The 22851-nt window shown below is 40.1% G+C and overlaps 1 protein-coding gene across 3 annotated transcripts in view; it reads left to right on the top strand.

Moving 5' to 3' along the window:
• The window catches only part of ERGIC1 (endoplasmic reticulum-golgi intermediate compartment 1), a 133278-nt gene that overhangs the window by 39453 nt on the left and 70974 nt on the right, over window positions 1-22851 (top strand). For all 3 annotated transcript variants that reach the window (XM_089496678.1, XM_089496676.1, XM_089496677.1), the window contains exon 2: window positions 7019-7080. In XM_089496678.1, coding sequence (XP_089352804.1) covers window positions 7019-7080 — 62 coding nt within the window. The remainder of the gene's footprint in view (window positions 1-7018; window positions 7081-22851) is intronic.

Raw genomic sequence — 22851 nt, 5'->3', positions numbered from 1 at the left:
CAGTTGTGGGAATGGGTTTCCAAATATAAAAAGTAGTGATGGACTCACCAGTCAGTATCAGGAGTCTGGGTGGGGCCGGAAGCATGGGACAAAAATAATTTAAATGTCAAATTCTTTATGCGTAGATCGTGTAAAAATAATGTTGATTTGGCTGGTTCTGTTAATTCACTTTTTTCATCCCTTGGTGCCATGTTCAGCAATATCTTTTGTCTGAATTCTGTCTTGATTTGAGGATGTTTTAATTAAAAACCTACAATGTGTTTGGGGGGAAGAGTAAATTGTGGCCTCAAATGAGTAGCCTGAATATATTCTGTTGAATGATTTTTTCTCTCCTCCACAGTTCGACATACAAGTAGGCATTTTTGGAGATTTGGCTGTAAAATCCTCCTTGTTTTTCTTCTGCCCCCTGCATCTCAATTTTGTCTGAGAACTTGTAAAGTGTAGGTGGCAAAGGAATTTTATGTCTCTTCAATGACTCACTAGAATGAATCACTTGTATATGGAGAGAGGGGAGAAAAAAATGACATTGGAAAGCTGTTAAGTGTAGTGTTGTGTTCTGAATGCTAAGACTAGGTGGCAAACTCACAGTCCCAAGGGTCCTTTCATTGTTGACAGCTGCCAGTCTCACCTCATTGCACATCCGCCTGTGTGGGGGAAGTATGCCTTAATGGATGGGTCGTGAGTTACACTGCCACATTTGTTAACAGGAGGAGATTGTGTATCACCTTTGGAGACATGATGTTGAGTGGGTGCAGTATTTTATGAAAATTTAACAAGCTGTGGTATTGACTGTTGGCCTTTCCCAGACCCGGATCTCCTGTTTTTCACCCCAGGCAACTCCATCTCCATCTCCATCTCATAGGACTCCCTCTCTTTCTTTCATGTATGATCCCAAGTTTGTTCAAAAGCTTTAATTTGGCCTCATCTTAGCAATAGTAACTTAGTGGTTTACATGCATTGCGTGTAAATGGGGAACAAAAGAAGTTTGTCCAACTTACATTTGTCCAACTTACATTTAAGGTAAGAAGCAAGCATTTACCTCAATGATTAGATTAGCACCTCCCAAACTTTTGATAATAAAAACAGTATTCATTCCTCTACTTAAATTTCTTTACATAGGTCCAAAACACACTGCAGCAATAATCCAGTTGGAGACCGCTTTAACTGCCCTAGCTCAGTGCTAGGAAATTCTGGGAACTGTACTTTTGTGAGACAGTTAGCCTTCTCTCTCAGAGAGCTCTGGTTCCATAATAAACTACAATTTGCAGGATTCCCTAGTATTGAACCAAAGAAGTTAAAGTGGTCTCAAACTGGATTATTTCTGTAGTGTGTGGGGCGAAATAGACAGTGAAAAAGAACCGACTTCCCAGCAGAGTGGGGGCGTGGCATTAAACCACAGCACACCCCCAGTCTGCTGGGAAGCTGCACTGCTGATCGCACATGCAGTGGATCCACTTCATTTCGGTGGTGCAGCATTTACACATGCTGCACCAAAGAAACGCTGAAAAAATGTGACTGCAGTGGCAAAGATGCCCTTTTTGCACCAGGAAAAGGTCGGGTTGGGGGTGTAGCGTGTGGTTGCTGCAGCCCCAGCCTGGCAAGCAAAAGGGTGGTGGTTAGCTGCTCCTAACCCGCTGTCTGTTTTGCCCATGTTTTGCACCTTAGTGTATAACTGCAAAGGCTATTCCAAGTGGAAATCTTTTTGTAGCTAAAATGAGCTATCCATCCTTAAGAAGACCCCAAGGTTGTAGAGGTACTCTTCTCCCACAAAACTTAAGGAAACCCTCAGAAGTGGGAGTAGAGGCAACCCCACCAGTCCACTGTGGATGGAGCATACTCAATAAGTATTGAATTCTGACTGACAATTTGAACCTGAATACAGGGGGGGGCAGGAGTGGAATGGCATATTCTGGGAAAGAGCAAGGCTGGCTAGAAGGAATCTTGAGCAGGATCACCTCATGCTGCACTTTTTGTTGTAGTTCCCACTAGTAGAATATTAAGAAAAATATTGGAACCAGTACCTTTTGTCTCTTTGTGAGTGACTCTTCTGGGCAATTCTTCTGCCTGGAAAGATGTAAAAGCCAGAGTAATGCAATGAATAGTCACCATGGGATATTTCTGTGGTGCCTCTGCAACCTTCAGTCACTTTTGATGTGATTATGAGACTGTGCCAGAGATGCAGTGTATTTATATGGCTCAAGGAAGGCTGATTTGAAGGCAGGAGCACAGGGCAGATTCTGCTATGAGTGGCTTCAATGGGCGTGTGATACCTAAAGCCCTACATTTCTTGTGGGTGACTTGCAAGTCCTGCTTGCAAGTTTTAGAATTGCACTAGAATAGAATAATATGAGGGAACTGACTCAGAAAAAATGTATGTCACAGCTAAAACTATATCAGGGGAGCCAAATTTGAGAACCACTTTGAGTCCCTCTGAATATGCTGTAGCCCTACTTGCTCACTTTTGTTTATTTTAATGTATGTTTTAATAGTCAATGGTTTAATTTGATGTTTTAGGGGAGGGTGGGAACTATGGGGACATGGGGTTTTGTAAGCATTTTTTAATGTGTAAACCGCCTCGATTGCCATGGACATAGAGGCGGGATATAAATAAAAGTTTTATTTTGGTTTATATTTATTATTTAAATAGTAAGAATGGGATAAAGGAGCTCTAGGCTCACATGATTTGCTTTCTCTTCAGATGTGGATGTACCCAAGAAACTGTACAGTCAGCCATCCTTATCTACAGATTTTGTTTTAATCCATGGATTCAAGCATCTATGATTTGAAGATATTTTTAAAATATATAAATTCCAAAAGGCAAATCTTGATTTTGCCATTTTATATAAGGGACACAATTTTACTGTGCCACTGTATTTAATGGGACTTGAGCATCCACACAGTTTACTATCCATGGTGGGTATTGGAACCAAACCCCAGTGGGTACAAAGGGCCCACTGTAGTTAAGGTCAAATCTGAGGAAAACTGTAACTATAAGGACATTATCTTCAAATTATGGTTTATGAACCTGGCTTGTTTCTAGTAACCATAGTTAAGGAGGGGGAGGGATAGGATTTCTTAATTGCCTCTTCCCCTTGGTTGAGGCAGGGCATAGCAGTACCAACAGCTTGTACATAATATCTGTCAAGAACATTTATTTATTTTGTATTTTATATATTGTGTAATTTCATTCAATGTTATGTATATTTGATACTACTGTGAACCACTTTGATCGCTGCAGAAAAGTGGTATATAAATAAAGTTTTTATTATTATATTTATTAAGAACATAACTTCAGTTAAAAACGCAGAAACCAGTTAAAACACATAGCATCAATTTAAAATAACAAATAAGACCAGCATGTATCAAAACAATCAGGCTATAGTTTAACATTCACAATTTAAATTTCACAGTTTAAAAATCTTCTGGATAGGCCTGCCAGAACATACTGGTCTTTAATGCTGTTTTAAATTCAGATAGTGTATTCAGCTGCCAAATATCTTTTGACAGGTTGTTCCAAAGTTTAGGGGCAGCTGAAGAAAAAGTCCTATGTGACAGTTGCCAACCTAGGCCTGAAACAGATGTGCTAACTTTGGGCCGATCTGGGGGCATGGTATGCAGATGACATGTGCCCCTGGATCAGTCAGAAGCCACATCAAGGCCAGCTAATGCAGCCCAAGCCTGGCCATAGAAGGAGTGGGGAAAACTGCTTCTTGCCTACAGTTTGTTCTGGACCACAGCAGCAGCTGACATCTGATCACTGCAGTCCTGCACCAATTGGCCTCTGGCCGCTCCAAGCTGCTGATCTGTTTGACTCCCTAGTCTTGAGTGACTGGAGTTCAGTACAGTTCAATAAAGTCTTGAAAGTCTTCAAGCCTAAACCTTATCAAAGGTTTTGGAATCTCAGATTCCAAATCTGTTTTAAAGCTAGCTTGGGTAGTGATTGAAGCAGAGCATCAGAATTTCTAAATATATTTAGTAAACTTTTTTTTTATGACTTCTTCCTTTTGAAAAGAAGCATTATGAGCAGTAGATGAATAGGCTAAGAGTCACTTTAGAATCATAGAATCAAGAGTAGTGAAAGAGACCGCAAGGGCGATTGAGTCCAACCCCTGCCATGCAGGAATACATAATCAAAGTACTCCCAACAGATGGCCATCCAGCCTCTGTTTAAAAACCTCCAAAGATGGAAACTCCACCACTCCGAGGCAGTACATTCTACTATCAAACAACTCTTATCATCAGGAAGTTCTTCCTAATGTTTAGTTGGAATATCTTTTCCTGTAGTTTGAATCCATTGCTCCCTGTCCTAGTCTCTGGAGCAGCAGAAAACAAGCTTACTTCATCCTCAGTATGACATTCCTTCAAATACTTAAACATGGCTATCATGTCACCTCTTAACTGTCTCTTCTCCAGGCTAAACACCAGCTCCTCATAGCGAATGGTTTCCAGACCTTACCATCTTGGTCACCCTCCTCTAGATTCATTCCAGCTTTTCCATATCCTTCTAGAATTGCGGTGCCCAGAACTGGACATGGTATTCCAGGTGAGGTTAGCCAAAGCAGAATAGAGAGTTATTCTTACTTCCCTCCATCTAGACACTATACTTTAATTACCTTACATTTTAATAAGAAAACTTTAATAATTTTTTTCTCATATGTAATTTTCACAGAATGCATACCTGCATATTCTTCTCCCTGCCCTTCCTCAAGTTCTCCCCATTTGATGTATTCCACAAATGTCAGTCATTTAAGATCATTTAAATGAGAAATGCTAAAGAAGCCAAAATAACCTGAAGACACCATATTCCATCTGATCTTAGAAACTAATCAGGGTTAACATTTGATGGGGACTGCCAAGAAATACCAGGTGATGTAGGCAGTATTTCAGAGGAAGGCAGGAGCAAGCCACCTCTGAGTATTCCTTGCCTATAAAATAAATGAGGTTGTCATAATTCAAGAGACAACAAAACATACACATACACTCACTGAGATAAAGCTGCTTTCTTCCCAGAGAAGGCTAGATCCTTTTTTTTAACACCACAAGCCCCAAATGTTGACCACAAACTTTTAAATCTTGCAAAAGTTTGTTTTTACCCTCTAAGAACACACTTCCTTTTATAGTATCCACATAGTGTTATTTTTACTGCTTTCAGCCTAAAGCTATTTCCTGTTTCCAATTATTTAGTTACACTCCAAAGCCCCTCTCTTTCTCCTCCTGGCTTCCTTACCAGGTTTGCCAAGGCGTTATTGTCATTTCAGTGAGACGACGCCAGTGCTGAGGTTTTAATGGGCTGTGAGCAGGAAGTTTAGCTATTTCCTCTGCCTGTGAGGCCATGATGTCATGATCTGCTATGGAGCTCTTTATCATATGCTGCCTTGCTGTGGTTGATGTGGAAAGAATGTAAACAGTGCTTTCCAGATGTTCCCAGGGAGGCTGCCAGTCCATAAATGGGCTATTTTGTTCAGGAATATTATTAAAAATGAAGGAAAAGATGAATCAAGCTATAAGAAGTCTAACTTTGAAAACACCAAATGCTGTAACAGGAATTGTTCTTTTTCAAAGGATGCTGGTTTTTTGGACATGCAGGATTTATGTATAACTGTACCTCTGCCTCCTTGGAAACTTTTGTCTTATTAAAATCTGAAAACTTTCCTTTATCATATCCTCCCCTTCAAAGACAGATTCCTCCACATTTGATATCTCAAAGGAATTTGAATTCACCATTAAGTGGGGGCAGTCTCTCTAGATGTCCATTCTGCTATTATATTCATGAGTCTCTTGACTGCTTTTTCACAAACACTGTAGCTTACAATAGAATAACTACTGCTAAAAACAGTAGAATAAATCCCAAACATGTGAGACCTGTTCAGATCAACAGAAGATAATTGGTTGGCTTTAATAGGATAGGCTAAAAGCCAGGCAAGCTAGGAATGTCTTGCAACTTTTCCTAAAAGCAACCAAAAATGGCAGCCTCTCTTGAGAGACAGGATGGGAAACAAATACATCATTCCACAGCCTTAAGGACCAGCACTCTGAAGGTTCTGTTCTTAGTCCATAGTTTCCATTACTGATAGAGTGCAGAACAGGATCTAATTAGATAGATAGGCTTAGTATAGAATCTTGTAAAGTGAGAGTCAGGGGCTCTACAGATGGGCGGCTCCATGCCACCCATTTTTGCCCCAGAAGGAGGCTGCGGCAACTATACATGGCCTCTGGGCGGGTTCTTTTTGCATTCTGAAAGGCTCACACGCCATGATGACACCCCTTGTGCACAATACTGTTTAGGTGCTGTGCACGACGAGTGTCATTATGGCACGCACCGTGTAGATGGGCGTGCACCAAGATGTCACCCAGGCAGCGCAACAAGGGCTCAGTCCTAGTGCATGTACAGCCTGGCACAAAGTGCCGGTCTGTACAACCCCTCAGTCTTTAAGCCATATTTTGGAATCCTGTAGCTGTCTAGATAGGAAAACTGTGCTACCATTTTCTGGGTGGGTGGTATTGGTATTGAGACACATTCAGCCATGAAATCCTGCACTTGAAGTGGAAGAGACCAAAAACAATCTTGCTTCCATGCAGAAAATAAAGAAATGGGATTGTGGACAGGATGCTTAAAATGGAGTGGGGGCTGTTCAGAGAGAGCCGACATTGAGAGTTCTCTGTAAATGTGCTTGAGTTCTGTGGGACAAAAGTGAATGGGATTCAGTCTTGGATCAGCAATCTCTGGTGAGAAGGAGAGAAAAGAACTGAAAATTTCCCTCCCTTCCTCTCCCGCCTCTACCCACCCGTCAGACTTTACTGGTCTTTTAGCTAGGAGTAATCATAAAGAAAACTAGTTCACTTGGATAACTAAAAGAAAATGATGTTTTTTGCACTCCCTTGTAAAATGAAAAATGATGTCGTTGGCAACCTTAATGGAAAAATCCTCAGCATCACTTAGCTCTATGGACTGGGAATAGTGAAATTGTTCCACTTGTTTTATAGCATTTGTGATTTCTTTTTTTGGTGTGTTTTTCAGGTTTGACATCTACAGGAAGGTGCCAAAAGACCTTACACAGCCAACTTTTACAGGAGCAATTAGTAAGTATCTGTGTGTGCATCTTTCTCTTTATATATTTCAGTCTAAAATGGGAGTCCTTTTGGCTGCTTATTTAAAACAACATGGTTTTGTTTCAGAAGTAGAGATGGATGAGAATGTTTAATTTCATTTGAAAATATCTTCAGCAGAAAACAAGCTTGCTTCTTCTTCCATATAGATAGATATGAAATGGAAAGAAATTGAGTTTTTTTCTTTTTAAATGCAATGTGGATGTAATAATAACTGACAGATTTGCTCAGGAGTTTGTGTGCTTAGCTCTGGAAGTGAGTCTTTGTGTGTTCAATCATGTTAGTACTTAATTAGAGTTGCCCTTTTTCCCATAGAAGCTCATCATCTTAGACAGGTACATAAAAGGTAGGTTCAAGTTGATCTTCTCCATGAAGGGAATAGCTGTACTTGTTAACTTTGTCAAGTGCAGGTGGCTGAACATTTTATTCATTTCACTTTAATAAAAACCTATCACCATGAATAAATATCTTTATGGATGAAAAGGATATGATGGTTTTAAAGATCAAATAAAAAAAGAAAATGATACTGAGAGATTTTCCCCATCCTTGTTCAAAAGGACAGTATACCCTTTTAGTCTGTAATACAACAGTTTGCTATGTGGTTTGTACTAAATGGTCTTAAAGATGAAGGGAACCACAAATTTTGGAGTCTTGGAGAACGTTTTCATCTCTAATCTTGGAGGCCTTGCTGAGTGCTTCCATGCTAGTTGACCTTTGGTAAGTATTACTCTTTTAGGTTAGGGCAGTGGGTACAGTAGTGAAAGCATAGAAAGTGGTTTCCAGGAGATGAAACCCAAGGTAGAAGTCAAATTCACAGAACCAGTGTGGTGTAGTTGTTTGAGGATTGGGCTATGACTCTGGGGACCAGGGTTTGACTCTCTGCTCAGACATGGAAACCCACTGGATGACCATGGATAAGTCACACTCTCTCAGCCTCAGAGGAAGGCAAAGGCAATCTCCCTTTGAACAAATCTTGCCAAGAAGCCTCATGATAGGTTCACCCTAGGGTTGCCATAAGTCAGAAATGAAGGAACATAACAACAACAGAAGACAAGTTTAATAAATAGCATTTTCCCACCAGTCACTAAAAAGTGGTGAACAAAGGCCACATTTATCTTCAGTCTATGTTATCTGCACATTAGCATAGTTTGGGGTTGATATCATCTTTTCATTTGGTACCTTGGCTCCTTCCTGCCTTTCTTCTTTTCAAGAGTAATCGTTTGAGTGATGCAATTTCACACTGTCTTTGCTAGTGAGTGTGCTCCATAAAGTCATTGAGTAGATCCTGCCAGGCCTGTAATTAGATGCCTAATGTTGCTTTCCTGTCTTGTTGCACACTGGTTTCCTTTGAGTAAGGGAACCTCAGTTTGAGACACTGACCCTGTATATCTTTGCTGATGTGGACAGTGTCACACCCCTAAAACTCAAATTTCCTGAGTCACTTAGGATCCAATACAAAGTAACTGAGAGGAGACAGTTGATCAGAGATTAGAAGTCCTACCGCATTTAGTGGTGATAAGCTGTTTTACTTTAGACTGTCACTGCCTACTCCCCTTTCCCCATTTTGCTCATCTAGTCTTCAAATTACTGCTGTCACCATGCTGCAATTGTTCATATTAGTCATGAGGAGTAGGAGAAGGCAGCTGCACAAGAAGTGGCAATTTTCCATTAACCTGCTCACTGGGGATTACAAAGATAAATGCAAAAATTATAGCATTACTGGTGCCCATTTACACCATAAAAGTCCTGTTTAAAGGACAAGACCCTCCATGCATTTAGTCTTTCTTCACTGAAGGAAGGGGACATCCCACATTTCATCTTGATTGTAGGAGGAACTTTGATTCTGTGGTGCCTTTGTTTATTGAAAGTACTGAAAATCATGACCCTGCTTAACTTTGTGTTAGTGCTTCTTAGCTTGTCAGCTGTTTGTGAGACAGGCATCTTACTGATGATCCCTTTGATTTGCACAATATAACATTTCAAAATCCTTAATGTATCAGTACTCCCTCACCCAGGTTAAGTCAGGAATAAAAAAGGGCTTCTTTAGTTGTTTTTTTACATATTAATTTCATATCATTCCTTTGTCCCAAAGACGGCATTCAAAGTTTTCATAATAAAATTCAACATAAAATCAGAAATACAATGAGATATGACAATAGATTTTTTTTAAAAAAAAGATATCAATAGAAAGACATAACAGTAACCAATCAGTTCATCCTCCCCCCCCCCACTTGAACTAGCCCCATAACTGAAAGGCCAAAAATCTGCTAGTGGAAGAACAACATAAGTGGGAGCTACTCTTGCCTCCTATGAGTGCATCCCAGAGCCTAGGAGCAGCCACCAAGAAAGGCATTTCTTCTGTCCCCATCAGGCTTGCCATTCATGTCAGTAAGAGTGAGAAAACAGCTTTCCCCGAAGTTCTTTATACATGGAAAAGCTTGTATGGGAGAACTCAGTCTTTCAGAGAACCTGGCTCCAAGATGTAATGAAGCTTTGTAGGTCATAGCCAGCACTTTTAGATATGCCTGGAAGAATATCAATAGCCAGTGACTCTCTTTTATAACTGCCTCCATCGTAACTGGTTACAGCAGTCTGGTCTAGGTGATGTCTCCAGACATTTTCCAGGAGTGACCCACACACAGAGCATAGTCCAAATGGGATGCAACTGAGGTATGTTTCATTGAGACTAGATCAGACATCTCTGTGGACTGCCTCCTTTTAAATATGCAAATAGGCTCTTGGCCATCATTGATTGCTGGGCATCCAGGTTCAGAGTGATGTTTAGGATTATGTCTAAACAGTGACCTTCAGCTTTCAACACAGCTTGACTAACTGTTAACTGAGCTTTCCTTCCACAGCCCCTTTCTACAACTGTTTTGTCTGGATTAAGTTTTAGTTTATTTGCCTTGATCTGCATCATTACTGCCATTAGACACAGGTTTGGAACCAAGATAGCTTCCTTGGATTTAGATGGAAAGGAGAGATGTATTTGGGTGTCATTAGCATATTGACATCACCAAACCCTCCCAGCAGTTTGATGAGCATGTGGAATCACATAGGAGACAAAAATGAGCCTAAAGGGCAATGTATGCCAGTGGCCACAGTGTCAAACAAGAGTCCACCAGCAACATCATCTGAACAACTGAACCTGCTGTGACTCCCTCTCACACAGTGACATAATTGCCTCCTCCAATTGTAGAATTACAAAGATTACAGGGGTTGTATATGTGTACAGTGCAAATATACACATCCCACTCAGGATCCTTGGTAAGGCCAACCTCTGTCACTCCTCGTTCTTTGTTGAATGAGGCTGAGTACAACATACTTATTACATTGACTGATAAAAGAAAATGGGGAGGAAATACTAAGACTCAGCTAAGCATTTGATATGATCATAAATAAACTGGAGAGCTGGCAAAATAAATAAATAAAACAAATGTGACATATAACATGTAGGACGTACTCAAAAGCTAAACGAGGCCAGATGTACACATGTTGGATCCAGGGACAGAAAGTTAGCTAAGCTGAAGAATTAAAGAGACAGTTTTTCTGGTTTGTCATGGCAAAGGGGTAAAATATAAAGCAGTAATGGTTAATGCAGTTTTAGGTTCTTAACTGGAGTGCCACTTTGATTGCTTAGAAAGTTGGTGCCCCATTATGTACAGATGAGAGTGACTGGAATTCTGGGTTCAGGTTTAGGAGAACAGTTCAAAGAGGGTAAAGACAAATACAAGGGGGAAGGCTAGCAGAAGCTTATCTTTTAAAATATGAATTCTATACGGAAGGGAGTATATTCTCATAGTCATCAAATGTCTAAAAGAATACTGAACAAAGCAGGATGGCAATCGTTTGTTCATTCTGAGGAAACTGGGCTGTTATAAGAGGGTCCTGGCTGTTGGAGCTGTTCAGCAAAGATATAGGATGTACAGGAATATTATGCAATATCACTTTTTTAAAAAGGCAGGACTAAGAAATTGTCATTTTCCAATGTTTGGCTCTGGGATGTGTGCCTACTTGCTGGCAGCTGCCAGTGAATAGCTATGGAAAAAGGAATAGCTTTTCATTTCAACCTAGGGTTCAGTTGTTCTTTCTTCCCCTGTTGTGCAGTGACAATTGGACAATGCCCTGGAACATCCCTGTGATCACTGGGTAGTCAAGAGGTGCAGAGTTTTGACTAGGAACTGCCCACCTGTTCTTATAAAGTATGGAAGAACAGCCAAATTTCCCACTCACCATAGACCCATCAGTGTGGCTCAAAAGGGTCCTGACCTTTAATGTAGGTGAACAGGTTCCAAGTAGCCATCCAAGTAATATTGTGTAATTTTGGCACTGCTTTCTGCTCATATCATCTTCTGATAGACCTTGGCATGTCCTAAGTCGGGAAACCACTGGCACTAAGGTAAATTTACAGTGCTTTATAAATAAAGGTTAATAATAATAATAATAATCCTTCTCTGTTTTATTATCTTAAATAAATAATAAATAAAACTTTTATTTGTATCCCGCTTTTCTGTGACAAGACAATCAAAGCGGTTCACAACTGTCATGTCCACTGCTGAATGCCTTCCAGGTTTTGTGCTGTACCATTCAGTGCCTCCTAGTAGCTGTTTTAAGATCACTGTGCCAAGCTGCCCATGTTTGGGTATGAAGGTTGCAATGACACACTCCCTGGCATGTGACAAAGTTAGCATCTCAACAGCGTGAGCTATATGACATATTGACAAGAGCAAGCTATCCAGACAGCTGTTCTGTCAGTCCCACAGTGTAATAATTAGTTCATGTGGATGTGTTGTACTGTGAACTTATCCATGACAACATTTTGCAAAAATACTGAGAAGCATGGTTGAACCTAGGTCTAGGCATAGTCTATTAAATACTATTTATTTGCAACACTTACCTCCATCCCCTTCTCATGGTGCTTTGATAATAAATTAATACAATTCAGTATTAAGGCATGGGATACATGTGGGTGGCTCTAGACAGTACCCTTTCATTGATTCAGGCAGAATCCTTCTGCCCTGCACCAGGACTACTTCAGTTTACTTTTCCTTTTTGGCTGGACTTCAGCCTGTTTCACTGAGTCAGAAACCAGTCCCAAAATTCCATAAATTTCAACACCTCCTTATTGGCACAGGAGGTGGCTGCAGTCAGTGGAGGGGGTTCAAAAACTGCTAGACATTTATAGCAACTTGTGTTGTGCAATGACATTTTAATATGCAGTGCTTGGAAAAGTTACTTTGTTGGTAACCCTCAGGCAGCATGCTTAATCATGTATTCTACCATTTACTGTGTATATAGATCTCTCCTTCCACAAAAGGTGTGATAGTGGTGATTATTTTTTGATGATGTGAAAAGATACAAAGCACTGTTATATCCCTTACATTTCCCTCAGAAAAACCATGGAGTTTATCACACGAGGGATGGGATATCATTGTCCCATCCCTGTCCCATTCTTCCTGCCCGATCTTGGGAAGGACTTTCACACTTGACCTGCACTTGACTCGGCAGGGAAGCACGAGTGAGAGTGATCGCGCAAATCACTTTCATACTGCAGATGGCTGAAAAGCGTTTTTAGCTGTCAATTGAAAGTGCTTTAAGCCATCTTTTGCGCTTTTCAGCTGGCTGCAGTGTGAAAGTGATTTGCACAAAATTACTTTCACTTGGATCATGGATGGGATAAGAACGAGGTAGCGATCCCATCCCTATCCAGTCCCCCTTGTGATAATCACCCACAAAACATTCTATTAAGTATAAGGTCAGCTTTTAAAAAAACGAACACACCAGAGCAAAAACAGTGCTAAATTTTGTCCACATAGGGGGTGTTCTCACTGGCTTATACTCCATGTTACAAATCGAATCCAAGGTATAGCATTCCTATTAGAAACTGAATTAACTCTAGAACAGTTCCAGAGTAACCTGCAATCGTTCCCACTAAAATCCGAATCGTAAAGCGGATTTTTATTTAATCCATGTTAATGGCGTATAATCCGGGTTAAAAAAATAGAAGGGTCGAACCTACAATTTTTCCTTGATTCGGAATAGGATTCGGAGTATTTAAATAGGAACGTTTCAGCCTTTGAATCAGGTCAACTGGATGGGAGGAGCGGAGCACAATGGGCTGGCCTGGGGGGTGTCACCCTCTTTGGTCTCTTTCTGCATCGCCATTGCCATTTTCTTCCATTCGCATAATAGCCTTTCCTCCAGTGGATTGCAACCTCCCCTCTGCTCCTCTTTCATAGACCGATGTGTGAGGAGAGCCATTGAACACTATTTTTAACTATTCTTTTTTTCTTTTTCACCTCTGCCTGAGCAGCAGATGGGCTTTGGAGGAACTATGGGATGGGTTTTGCTGGACATATCCCCCCTTCATGGCTCTCTAGACAGCCCTGGGAGCAATCTTCCCCAAAGATTCTCTCCCCATAGGGCAGCCAAAGCGAATTTGGGGCTACCGAGGCTCTTTCCAGAGGAACTATGGGATGGGTTTTGCAGGACATAGCCCCACTTCATGGCTCTCCAGACAGCCCTGGGAGCAATCTTCCCCAAAGATCCTCTCCCCTTTGGGGCAGCCAAAGCGAATTTGGGGCTACTGAGGCTTTTTCCAGAGGACCTATGGGATGGTTGTGTTTGTTGTGTTTGTGAGACATTTATCCTCCTCTGCCAGAGAGTGCTGGTGCCATAATAAACTACCATTCCCAGGATTCCCTAGCACTGAGTTATGGCAGTTAATATGGGGAGACACAGAAGAGGACGAATAAGCACCTCCTGATTGGTCTTTTAAAAAAAAAACAACCGCGAAATTTATAACGTATTAAAAACGGCCAGGTAGTGGGAACACAGGTACAGGCTACATCGGTGTATGTTACTCCGAATTAATGTGATGTCATAATAATAATAATAATAATAATAATAATAATAATAATTTGTATACCGCTTTTCCACAGATCAAAGCAGTTTACAGCCGTAGAAAACCATTACAACCATAAAAAAAACATTACAAAACATCTCTACATAAAAACCAATTATACAAAATGTAAAACACAGTCATACAGCAAGGTAAGGCAGGGAATCAATGGCATCAACGTACAGAACTTCATTTATCAGGGGGGAAGGCTTGACAAAAAAGGAAGGTTTTAAGCCTTTTTAAAAATGTTTCTAGGGGGGTCATCAAACAGAGCTCCTCGAGAAGGCTATTCCAGATTCGTGAGGCCATCACTGAAAAGGCCATCTGGGATGTAGAAACATATTTGGAAGATGGAATTTCCAACAGATTCTTCTTGGATGTTCTGAGTGTGCAGGGCGGATGATGATGTCGCTTTGATTGACAGCTGAAACAAGTGAATGTGAACGAAAAAGTAACAAAACCAGTTTAAATATACACCGATTCATCATTGAATGGGGACGAAACAGGGTCAATTACAGCGAATTAAAATAAAACGTTAAGTAAATGGGAACGATACAAATAAAGCGAATTGAAAAGCGGGATAACACTCGCTGTATTTTGAATCGCTTTAAAATGAACCGCTGTATTTAAATTAGTTTTAAATCACAAGTGAGAACACCCCCATAGAATATTTGTCAATACATTCTTCTTCCACTATATTTAGGTGTCTCAGATGCCCAGAAAAATGTCTGTTCATACACAGTCCTCAAGTCAGCCTTCAGTCAAGATTTGCATCCATATGTCTTGTGGGCTGGATGCTTTTCCATCTGTGAAAATGATCTCCTTCAGTGCCTTCAGCAATGGCTCTGGTATCATTTTTGCTTACTTTATTAATTGAGGACTCTGGATTCCTATAATCTTTTGGACTTACTGGCATTTGAAAGTTTTGCTCTTCTCAACCATCTTAAAAAAACACCTAAAAGGAAAGCCTCAATGGATCACAGGACTACTAACCCTTGATAGTCATGTCCTCCACAAATTTGTCCACTACATTGTTAAACAGTGTAAATTGATAGCCATCAAGTCATCTTGTAAAGTGAATTCCATAATTTAACTTTGTTCTGTGTGAAGAAGCACTTTGTTTTGTCTCTCCTTGATAATCCAATGATTTAGTTTTATCAGTTGATTGCAATTTTTAGTATTATGAGAGAAGGTAAAAACAACAACCTAAACATCATCCCTATTAATTTTTCCACAATGTACATTATTTTATACAACTCAGTTATGTTTTTTCAAAAACTGTAGAACCCCAAATATTGTAACTTTTCCTTGAAGGGAAGTTCTTCCAACCTGTCAGTCTTTTGTGTTGTCCTTTCCTGCATCTTTTTCATAATAAATTGCTATTCCCACTTAGAGTAGACCCATTTAATCATTTGTCAGCATTTTTGTAAATCCTGTTGAGTCAGTGAGTCTGATTGGGATTATTAGTAGGACTCGGTCCTGTGGCTGCACAGAGGTTGAAAAATGTAGCTGTACCATAGAGTTGTATAAAGGCAGTAGAATACTGGCACAAAATCATTATAGCACATGTGAGAGAAGTGTGGCCTCTTACAGTCTGTGTTGAAAAGCTTGTTAAACATTCTGTGCCCTTGGGATCCCTAATTCATAAGTGATTTATTATAACCTTTGTGTGATAAATTCTGATAATGCTCTAGGTAGACTGTCTAAAACTGGTCTGAGCTGGTGCTTACACTCCATCTGAGAGCACTGTAGGATACCTGCTACTACAATGATGTTAAATGTTGCAATGGCGTGTTTCATAGTTTGTCTTTAGCTTTTCACTTCTGCTCTACAGCATGGTATAGATGTATTCCTGAAGTAACAAAATGTTTATCCACAGAGGTAGACAAAATTTGTTCATATGAAATGATTAACTAAAAGAAGTTGTACATTGTGTGTTTGTTGTATGTGTCTGCTAGACCAGACCTGTGTTCTGTTCCTGGAGCTGTTGTCCTGAACCAGAAGGAACAAACATTCATGTACATAAGATTTTCTTCTTCTTACCTTTTCCTTAGCAATATCTGTCTTCAATAAGTTGGCAGGTACACTGCCTCTAAATGGCCTTTGCGTTAAAAAGGATGAAGTGTCCTCTCCTGTGAGATAACCAAAAAAACTTTCTAATAATGGTGTATCTTAGGACCATACAACTTCTTCTCTCTCCTCTCCCCGCTCACATTAGAGAACCTGTGGCACCCTATTAAAGCTAATTTACTATTAAAGAGTATGCATTCAGCTCTTTCTCCTCAAATTCATCTCAGAACAAAATCAAATGCTTTGCAAAGGACCAGGAGGCTTAGGTCCTGAGAATTTTTCTCTTGCATTCATGCTAATTTTGAAGAGGGAGCTACATGTGTTTTAGCCGTCTTCCTGCCCCTTTCACAGATGAAATAGGGTTGTATATGTCTTGTGAGACGGATCTGTCATTGACATGAACAAAATGCCTCCCTTTCACATGGAGCAAAGCCTTATCTGCACCACCAACCTAATTTACTACTGTGCTCCCACTGTTCTGAAGAATTTCTTTTAGCCCTCTCCCACATGCTCTTTTTCATGTAAAGAATAAACCCCTTCCCAAGAAAATAGATTCAGATATGAATGATGTAGACTCAGAGCTTGTCTTCACTGACTAGGATACTCTGGGTTGCCCTGGGAGTATTCTGGCTCCAAATTCCACATTACTTATGTTCTCTCTGCATGACAATGGGCGACTGCCTTCCTGTGTGATCTCCATTCATTGTATGATGCCGTCATTGAGGTCACAACAAGGTACTCAGCTATGTTATCAGTGCTGGTTGCCTGTTTTGAACCTCAGAGCGACTTGCGCCCATGGAGATGGCTATAGGCAGCTTGCAGGGACTGCATGGGAAGACAATGAAGTCCATCATCACTGCAGAGAGAGCTGAAAATCTGTAGCAAAAGGTAAGGTATTTAATTTGGGTTAATGGAAGGAAAGGCCAAAGATGTGGGCATCATGAAGACAGTTTGCACCCGATTCAGGGTTTTGGCCCTGCTCATGTAAACAAGATACAGAGAGGGGAATTAGAAAACAATAACCATGTGGACAACCCCTAAAACATGCACTTTCTAGTCTTGAACAATGGAAGCAAGATTCTTTCTGGATGGAAAGTTGGTGTGAAGCTGAAAGCAAAAAATATGTAATGTTTTCTTCAGTCCTGAAAACAAACTCTGACACAGCCTGGTATTGCATTCTAAGCAGAAAGAATCATAGAAACATAGGAATTTATCACACTAGGGAGATCCCAAAGAAAAACAGAATTTAAACTAGATATAAATTTTAAAACCCCCGCAAATGCCCGAAGTTTATCAGACAATGTCTCTGTTAAAATGAAATAACACAAAATTAAACTGTACGTAAAGCGGAGCAAACAGCAGCTTTAATTCCCGAAAGTAAAAAGCTGCCGGTTTTCTCCGCTTTATGTTCAATTTAACTTCATGTAATTTCACGTTGGGGGTCATTTCGTGTGATAAACTTTCTGCATTTGCAAGTTTTCTTTAAATCTAAATCCCTTTTAAATCTCATTTTTCTTCAGGATCTCCCTAGTCTGATAAACTCCATAGAATCATATGGAGTTGGAAGATGCCACAAGGCCCATCCAGTCCAACACCTTGCCATGCAGGAAAGCACAAATTGAACAGAGGAATACTGGACAGTAAATATAAAGAGCAGTCATAAGGAGAAAATGGTACAATATCAAGCAGATAATATTGGTTCTAGCTAAGGCTTTATCCAAGACAGTGTGTCAATTTTTTTCCGCACTTTATTGCTGCCAAGTTCAAAGACCCAGTCTTTCTGATCTTGTCAGTTGTGAGTTGCAAAGATCCTGAAGAACCAGTTTGTGGTGCTTTGAACTGGTTTATTTTGCTTCTAACCAGCCTCAAATAATCCCTGTATTCAGTTTGGTATACCCATGAAGTCTTACAAGAATGTCACTATGTGCCTCTTAGTTCATTCTTTCTGTGGATTTATGAGGGTTGGCCACTATAAAACAACTTTTCCTTCCTCGTGAATCAGTTTATATTTTGCTCATTATATCCTTACCCTCCCAAAAAGAAAAGAAAAGAAAAGAAAAGCTAGCACAAATTCTAATGCTATGGATGAGGAATTTCTTTAGCTGAAAGTTCTGACACATTCATCTTATTTAGTAGGTTCCTTTTAAAGGGCATTTACAGCAGATTCTGGCTATTACAATGACTTGAGGAGCACAGAGAGTCCATTGCCTCAGGCAGGAAGCTCCTGAGGCATAGTGTTTGCTTTCTATGGCATTTCAGACTCTGAGATTCATAAATCCAGACTCTGATGTGCTGTGTGACTTGTGAAGGCTACTAGATTGCCAGGCCACAATTCTTTTTCTTATTTTTTGTTTCTCTGTGGTGCTGTGGTATTTCAGCATATGCCACCAGCATTACACCTTAACTTGAATTCTGTGTGGGGCACATATTACATATACCATATATACTTGACTATAAATCAACCTCATGTATAAGTCAAAGGCAGGTTTTGGGGCCAAAATTGTGGATTTTGAGGGTAAAACTTATCAGCATGTAACAAAGGGGGTAAAGGATGAAGCAAAGGAAAACAATGCTGAAGATTTAAAAAAAATTGACAGACATAACTGTTTGTGCTCACCCTAAAGACTGGATGGATGAGATAACAGAGGGGGCTGAGGCTTTTTTTTTTTGGTGCTCCAAGAAGAGATTAAGCTCTCACCTTTCACCAGGACATGGTTCCTTTTTCAATAAGAGCTAAAGTAAAGTAATTACATTGACCCATGGATAAGTAGACTCAGGTTTTTGGGTCAGTTTTTTGACTAAAATTTCTAGACTTATACATGAATATATACAGTAGTTAGGATGATATGTGAGGGAAATGTTACATTAAAGTATGTAGTTTACATACTTTAATGTAATGATCGTCATGTCAGTTTGGCTGAAAAGATTAGAAGAATGTGAAAATGAGTAAAAATGGATATAAACACAAGCTGACAATTACAAGCTGACAACAGTAAAGATAATCACAAATGTTTGTACTCTTTGCATTTAAGTTCCTCATAAATCTCCCAACAAAGCGTATGTACTGTATAAATATCTGCCACTTGAGGCAAAACTCCATACCTCTGAGGGAGTGAACTGCAGCCCACAGAGGTTTATGCCAAATAAAACTTATTAGTCAAAATGCCATTAAATCAGGGATGGGTAACTTTGGCTTTCTACACATTACTTAAAAGCTCTAAACCTTTTGGGCCCAAAACTTGTATAAGCCCTAGCCAGCATAGCCAATAGTAAGGAATGATGGAAGTTATGGTACTACCAGAGACATAGTTGCCCAATCCTGCACTAGACTATTTGTTGGTTTACAGTATTTGTCAAAGTGCTATTACAACAAAAGCTAACTCCTAGAACATCAGCAGAAGAGATTCTGTATTTGATATCGAAATTTTGCTGGAGCTAAGTAAGTTGGGATCTAATCTCCTAGGAATCCCATATACACATTATTGAGTTCATGAAAGAAAGATATGATAGTAATATAATAAATAAATGAGCAATACATATGTATAAAACTGAGCATTCAGACCCAAATTGTCAGAACAAAAAATATGAGCTCTTGGAATTTCTGCTATGCTGGATCTGTTTTCCAATGCACATTTGAATTTGCATGCCCACCCACATTCTGACAGAGTTAGTCACGTGCAAATAATTTTTTTAAGTGTAGCTAGAGCAGATCAGAGCACTCAACCTTAAATTGTGAGAATCACCCACATTCACTTACCTGTTTAGAGACAGAGTGAGCAAACAATGGGATGATTTCACTTGGGATGGAGGGGAAATGTAGAAAATTTCAAGGTACTGGACAGTACAGACTTTCCTATTTCCATGCCTAAGCATGGTCAGTGCAATAAGCATATTGTGTGAATATGAGTTCTGAGATCTGCAGAGATGAGGAAGAGAGAACTCCCTGGGATTGAAATCATTTCCCTTTCTAGTGTTCCCCACCTACCCTTCAGTTGTCTACACAAGTCTGCACTGAAAAGGAGAGAACTGTGTGATATACACAATTAAACTCTGTGATATACAAAATTAAAAAATAACTATTGAATTATTATTATCATTTTCGTTAGCTTTACTATTCTGCTTTTTTGCCCTGAACCAGTGTTTAAGAAGGCTTAGATATTAAAACAGATCTACTATAACCAAAAACATATAAAAGATTATCAATAAAATGTAATTAAACTAATGATATTAAACAATTTTAAACAACATGAAAAAGAAGAAAGCAACTTAAAAAAGCACACACCAATACAGTTTCCTTTACATTTACTGTGTAACATTACATTTGATTATCTTGATGCATAACTTGTTCACAGGACAAGAGGCTACCGTTAAAACAGAAAATTGAGAAACAGAATGGTTCCCATTTGGAAAAGGAGTCAGACAGGGTTGCATCTTATTGCCCTGCTTGTTCAACTTATACAGTATGCAGAAAATAGAGATCAGATGCAGATCAGGCTTAGGCTCAGACCAAGGAGGAGTAAAGATCAAAGGAAGAAACATCAACAATCTAAAATATTCAGATGACACCATATTACCAGCCGAAAACAATAAAGAATTGGAATAATTACTGATGAAAGTCAAGGAAGAAAGTGTGACGCCAGTAACACAAAAATAATGACCACGGAGGACTTAGATAAATGCAATCTAGAAGATAATGAAATTGAATAGTTAAAGAATTATCATACCTTGGATAAATAATTAATTGGAACAGAGAATAGCAGTCAAGAAATCAGAAGAAGACTTGGAATGGGAAAGGCAGCTATGAAAGACTAGATAAGATCTTAAAGTGCAAAGATATAAAACTGGACACTAAAGTAGGGATTGTCCAAACCATGGTATTCTCAATCACTATGTATGGATGTGGGAGCTGGACAGTGAAGAAAGCTGATAAAAAGAAAATGAACTCATTTGAGATGTGGTGCTGGAGAAGAGTGCTGAGGATACCATGAACAGCCAAAAAACAAACAAATGTGTAATGGAACAAATCAAGTCTAAACTCTCCCTGGAAGCCAAGGTGACTAAATTGAGGTATATTACTTTGGTCACATCATGAGAAGGCACAACTCAGTAGGAAAGACGATGATGCTTAGAAAGATGGAATGTAGGAGACAAAGAAGAGACCACACAACAGATGGATAAACTTAAGGCAAGGAGGCCACTGGGGGAACTATGCAGAGTGGTAGAAGTACTGGAGGTGTCTTATCCATGAGTTCACCATGAGTTGAAGCTGATTCAAAGTCAGCTAACAACAACAACAACAACAAATATTTCCCTACTAATACCCCTTTCTTTAAAATCAGCAAGTTTCTGAAATTTTTTCGTTGGAATTAAAAAAAGTCTTTGCCTGCCAAGAGAAGGACAGCAAAGCCAAGGGAATTCAACCTAGTTCTAGCTCCTAGGAGCGGCCACCAAAAAGGATCTGTCTCATGTCTCCACCAAACATGCCCGTGCAGGTAGTGGGACTGAGAGAAGGGCCTCTCCTGAGGCTTGGGCAGGCTTGTGTGTTTCAGAAGATCCTGGATCTAGCCTAATAAGGAAAGATAGGTCAATCCAACACCTTGCATTGTGCCTGGAAATAGACAAGCAGCCAATGGACCTACTTTAACAAGAATTACGTACTCCCCACAGCCAATCCCAGTCAAAAGACTGAGTGGAGCTCTTTGAACACCTGATGCTTTTGAACATTCTTTAAAGGCATCCTGATATACAGTATTTTACAGTAATCCAAACAGGATATAAGTAAAGGACATGTCACTGTGGCCAGATTTGAAATCTCCAGGATTTCAGATCAGGTGACCCCATCAATTTCATACAGTTTTCTTAGCAAAAGAAGAGGAGGTTTTGCTGCTTCCTTCCTCTGAAATATAGCCTACAGCATCTGGTAGTCACTGGCAGTTTCCCATCCAAATACTAACCAGGGCTAATCCTGCTAAGCTTTCACAATCGAGCAGAATCTGGTGCCTTTAGGATGGGAGTGCAACCTTGTTCAAGACATGCTGAATCCCTGTTCCCTCATCTGCCTTTGAGTGGCTAGGAACATCTTTACTTTTTTGTTTTTGAATTGTTCAATTTGTTTTACTCCTATCCAGTTGATTATTGGTGCCAACACTGGTTTAGGACAAAAATACCTTCTGTGGAGTTTGGTGGAAAGGAGAAACAGCAGTGGCATCATTAGTGGGGGGCAGACTGCACTTAGTGATATGTCAAAGAAGGATGTCATCCAGTTCGCTGGTGGGAAGGAGCTGCCCTCCAGTATGGAGTGTTCTGCCTCTCCATGGCTGGACCAGAACTCCCAGAGACTGAAGATCCTGAGAAGGACCTGGTCCACCTGCCCAGAGGTGCCAAGGAGGGTGATCAGAACACTGTCAGCACACCATGGTGAACTCCTGGAGCCCTCTCCTGTCATGGATAGAAATGGAATGGCCTGGGACACAGTCCTTTCAGGTGCCTTGGTCCATCTCCTCACCTTTCTGTTCAACAGCAGCCCAATCTACTCCTCATTGGTTTGGCTAGTGAGTGTGTGTGTGTTGTGTGTCAGGCTGCCTGGCAGTGATATCATGAGTTGCTGCACTGGGTTTACACTAACCCTATTGATGCCACTGAGAAACAGATTGTAGTGTCGTCATTTTTCTGCTGGCATTGAATCCCCAAACTCCAATCAACTCTTCCAGTGGCTTCATGTTAAATATTGCTGAAGATAAAACAGGCCCCTGAAGGAGTCTACAGGCAAATGT

This window comes from Sceloporus occidentalis, unplaced genomic scaffold (assembly GCF_023333645.1).
Source record: "Sceloporus occidentalis isolate IW3139 unplaced genomic scaffold, rSceOcc1.0.p SCAF_92, whole genome shotgun sequence".
NCBI lineage: Eukaryota > Metazoa > Chordata > Lepidosauria > Squamata > Phrynosomatidae > Sceloporus > Sceloporus occidentalis.
This window is presented reverse-complemented; position numbering and strand designations above follow the sequence as displayed.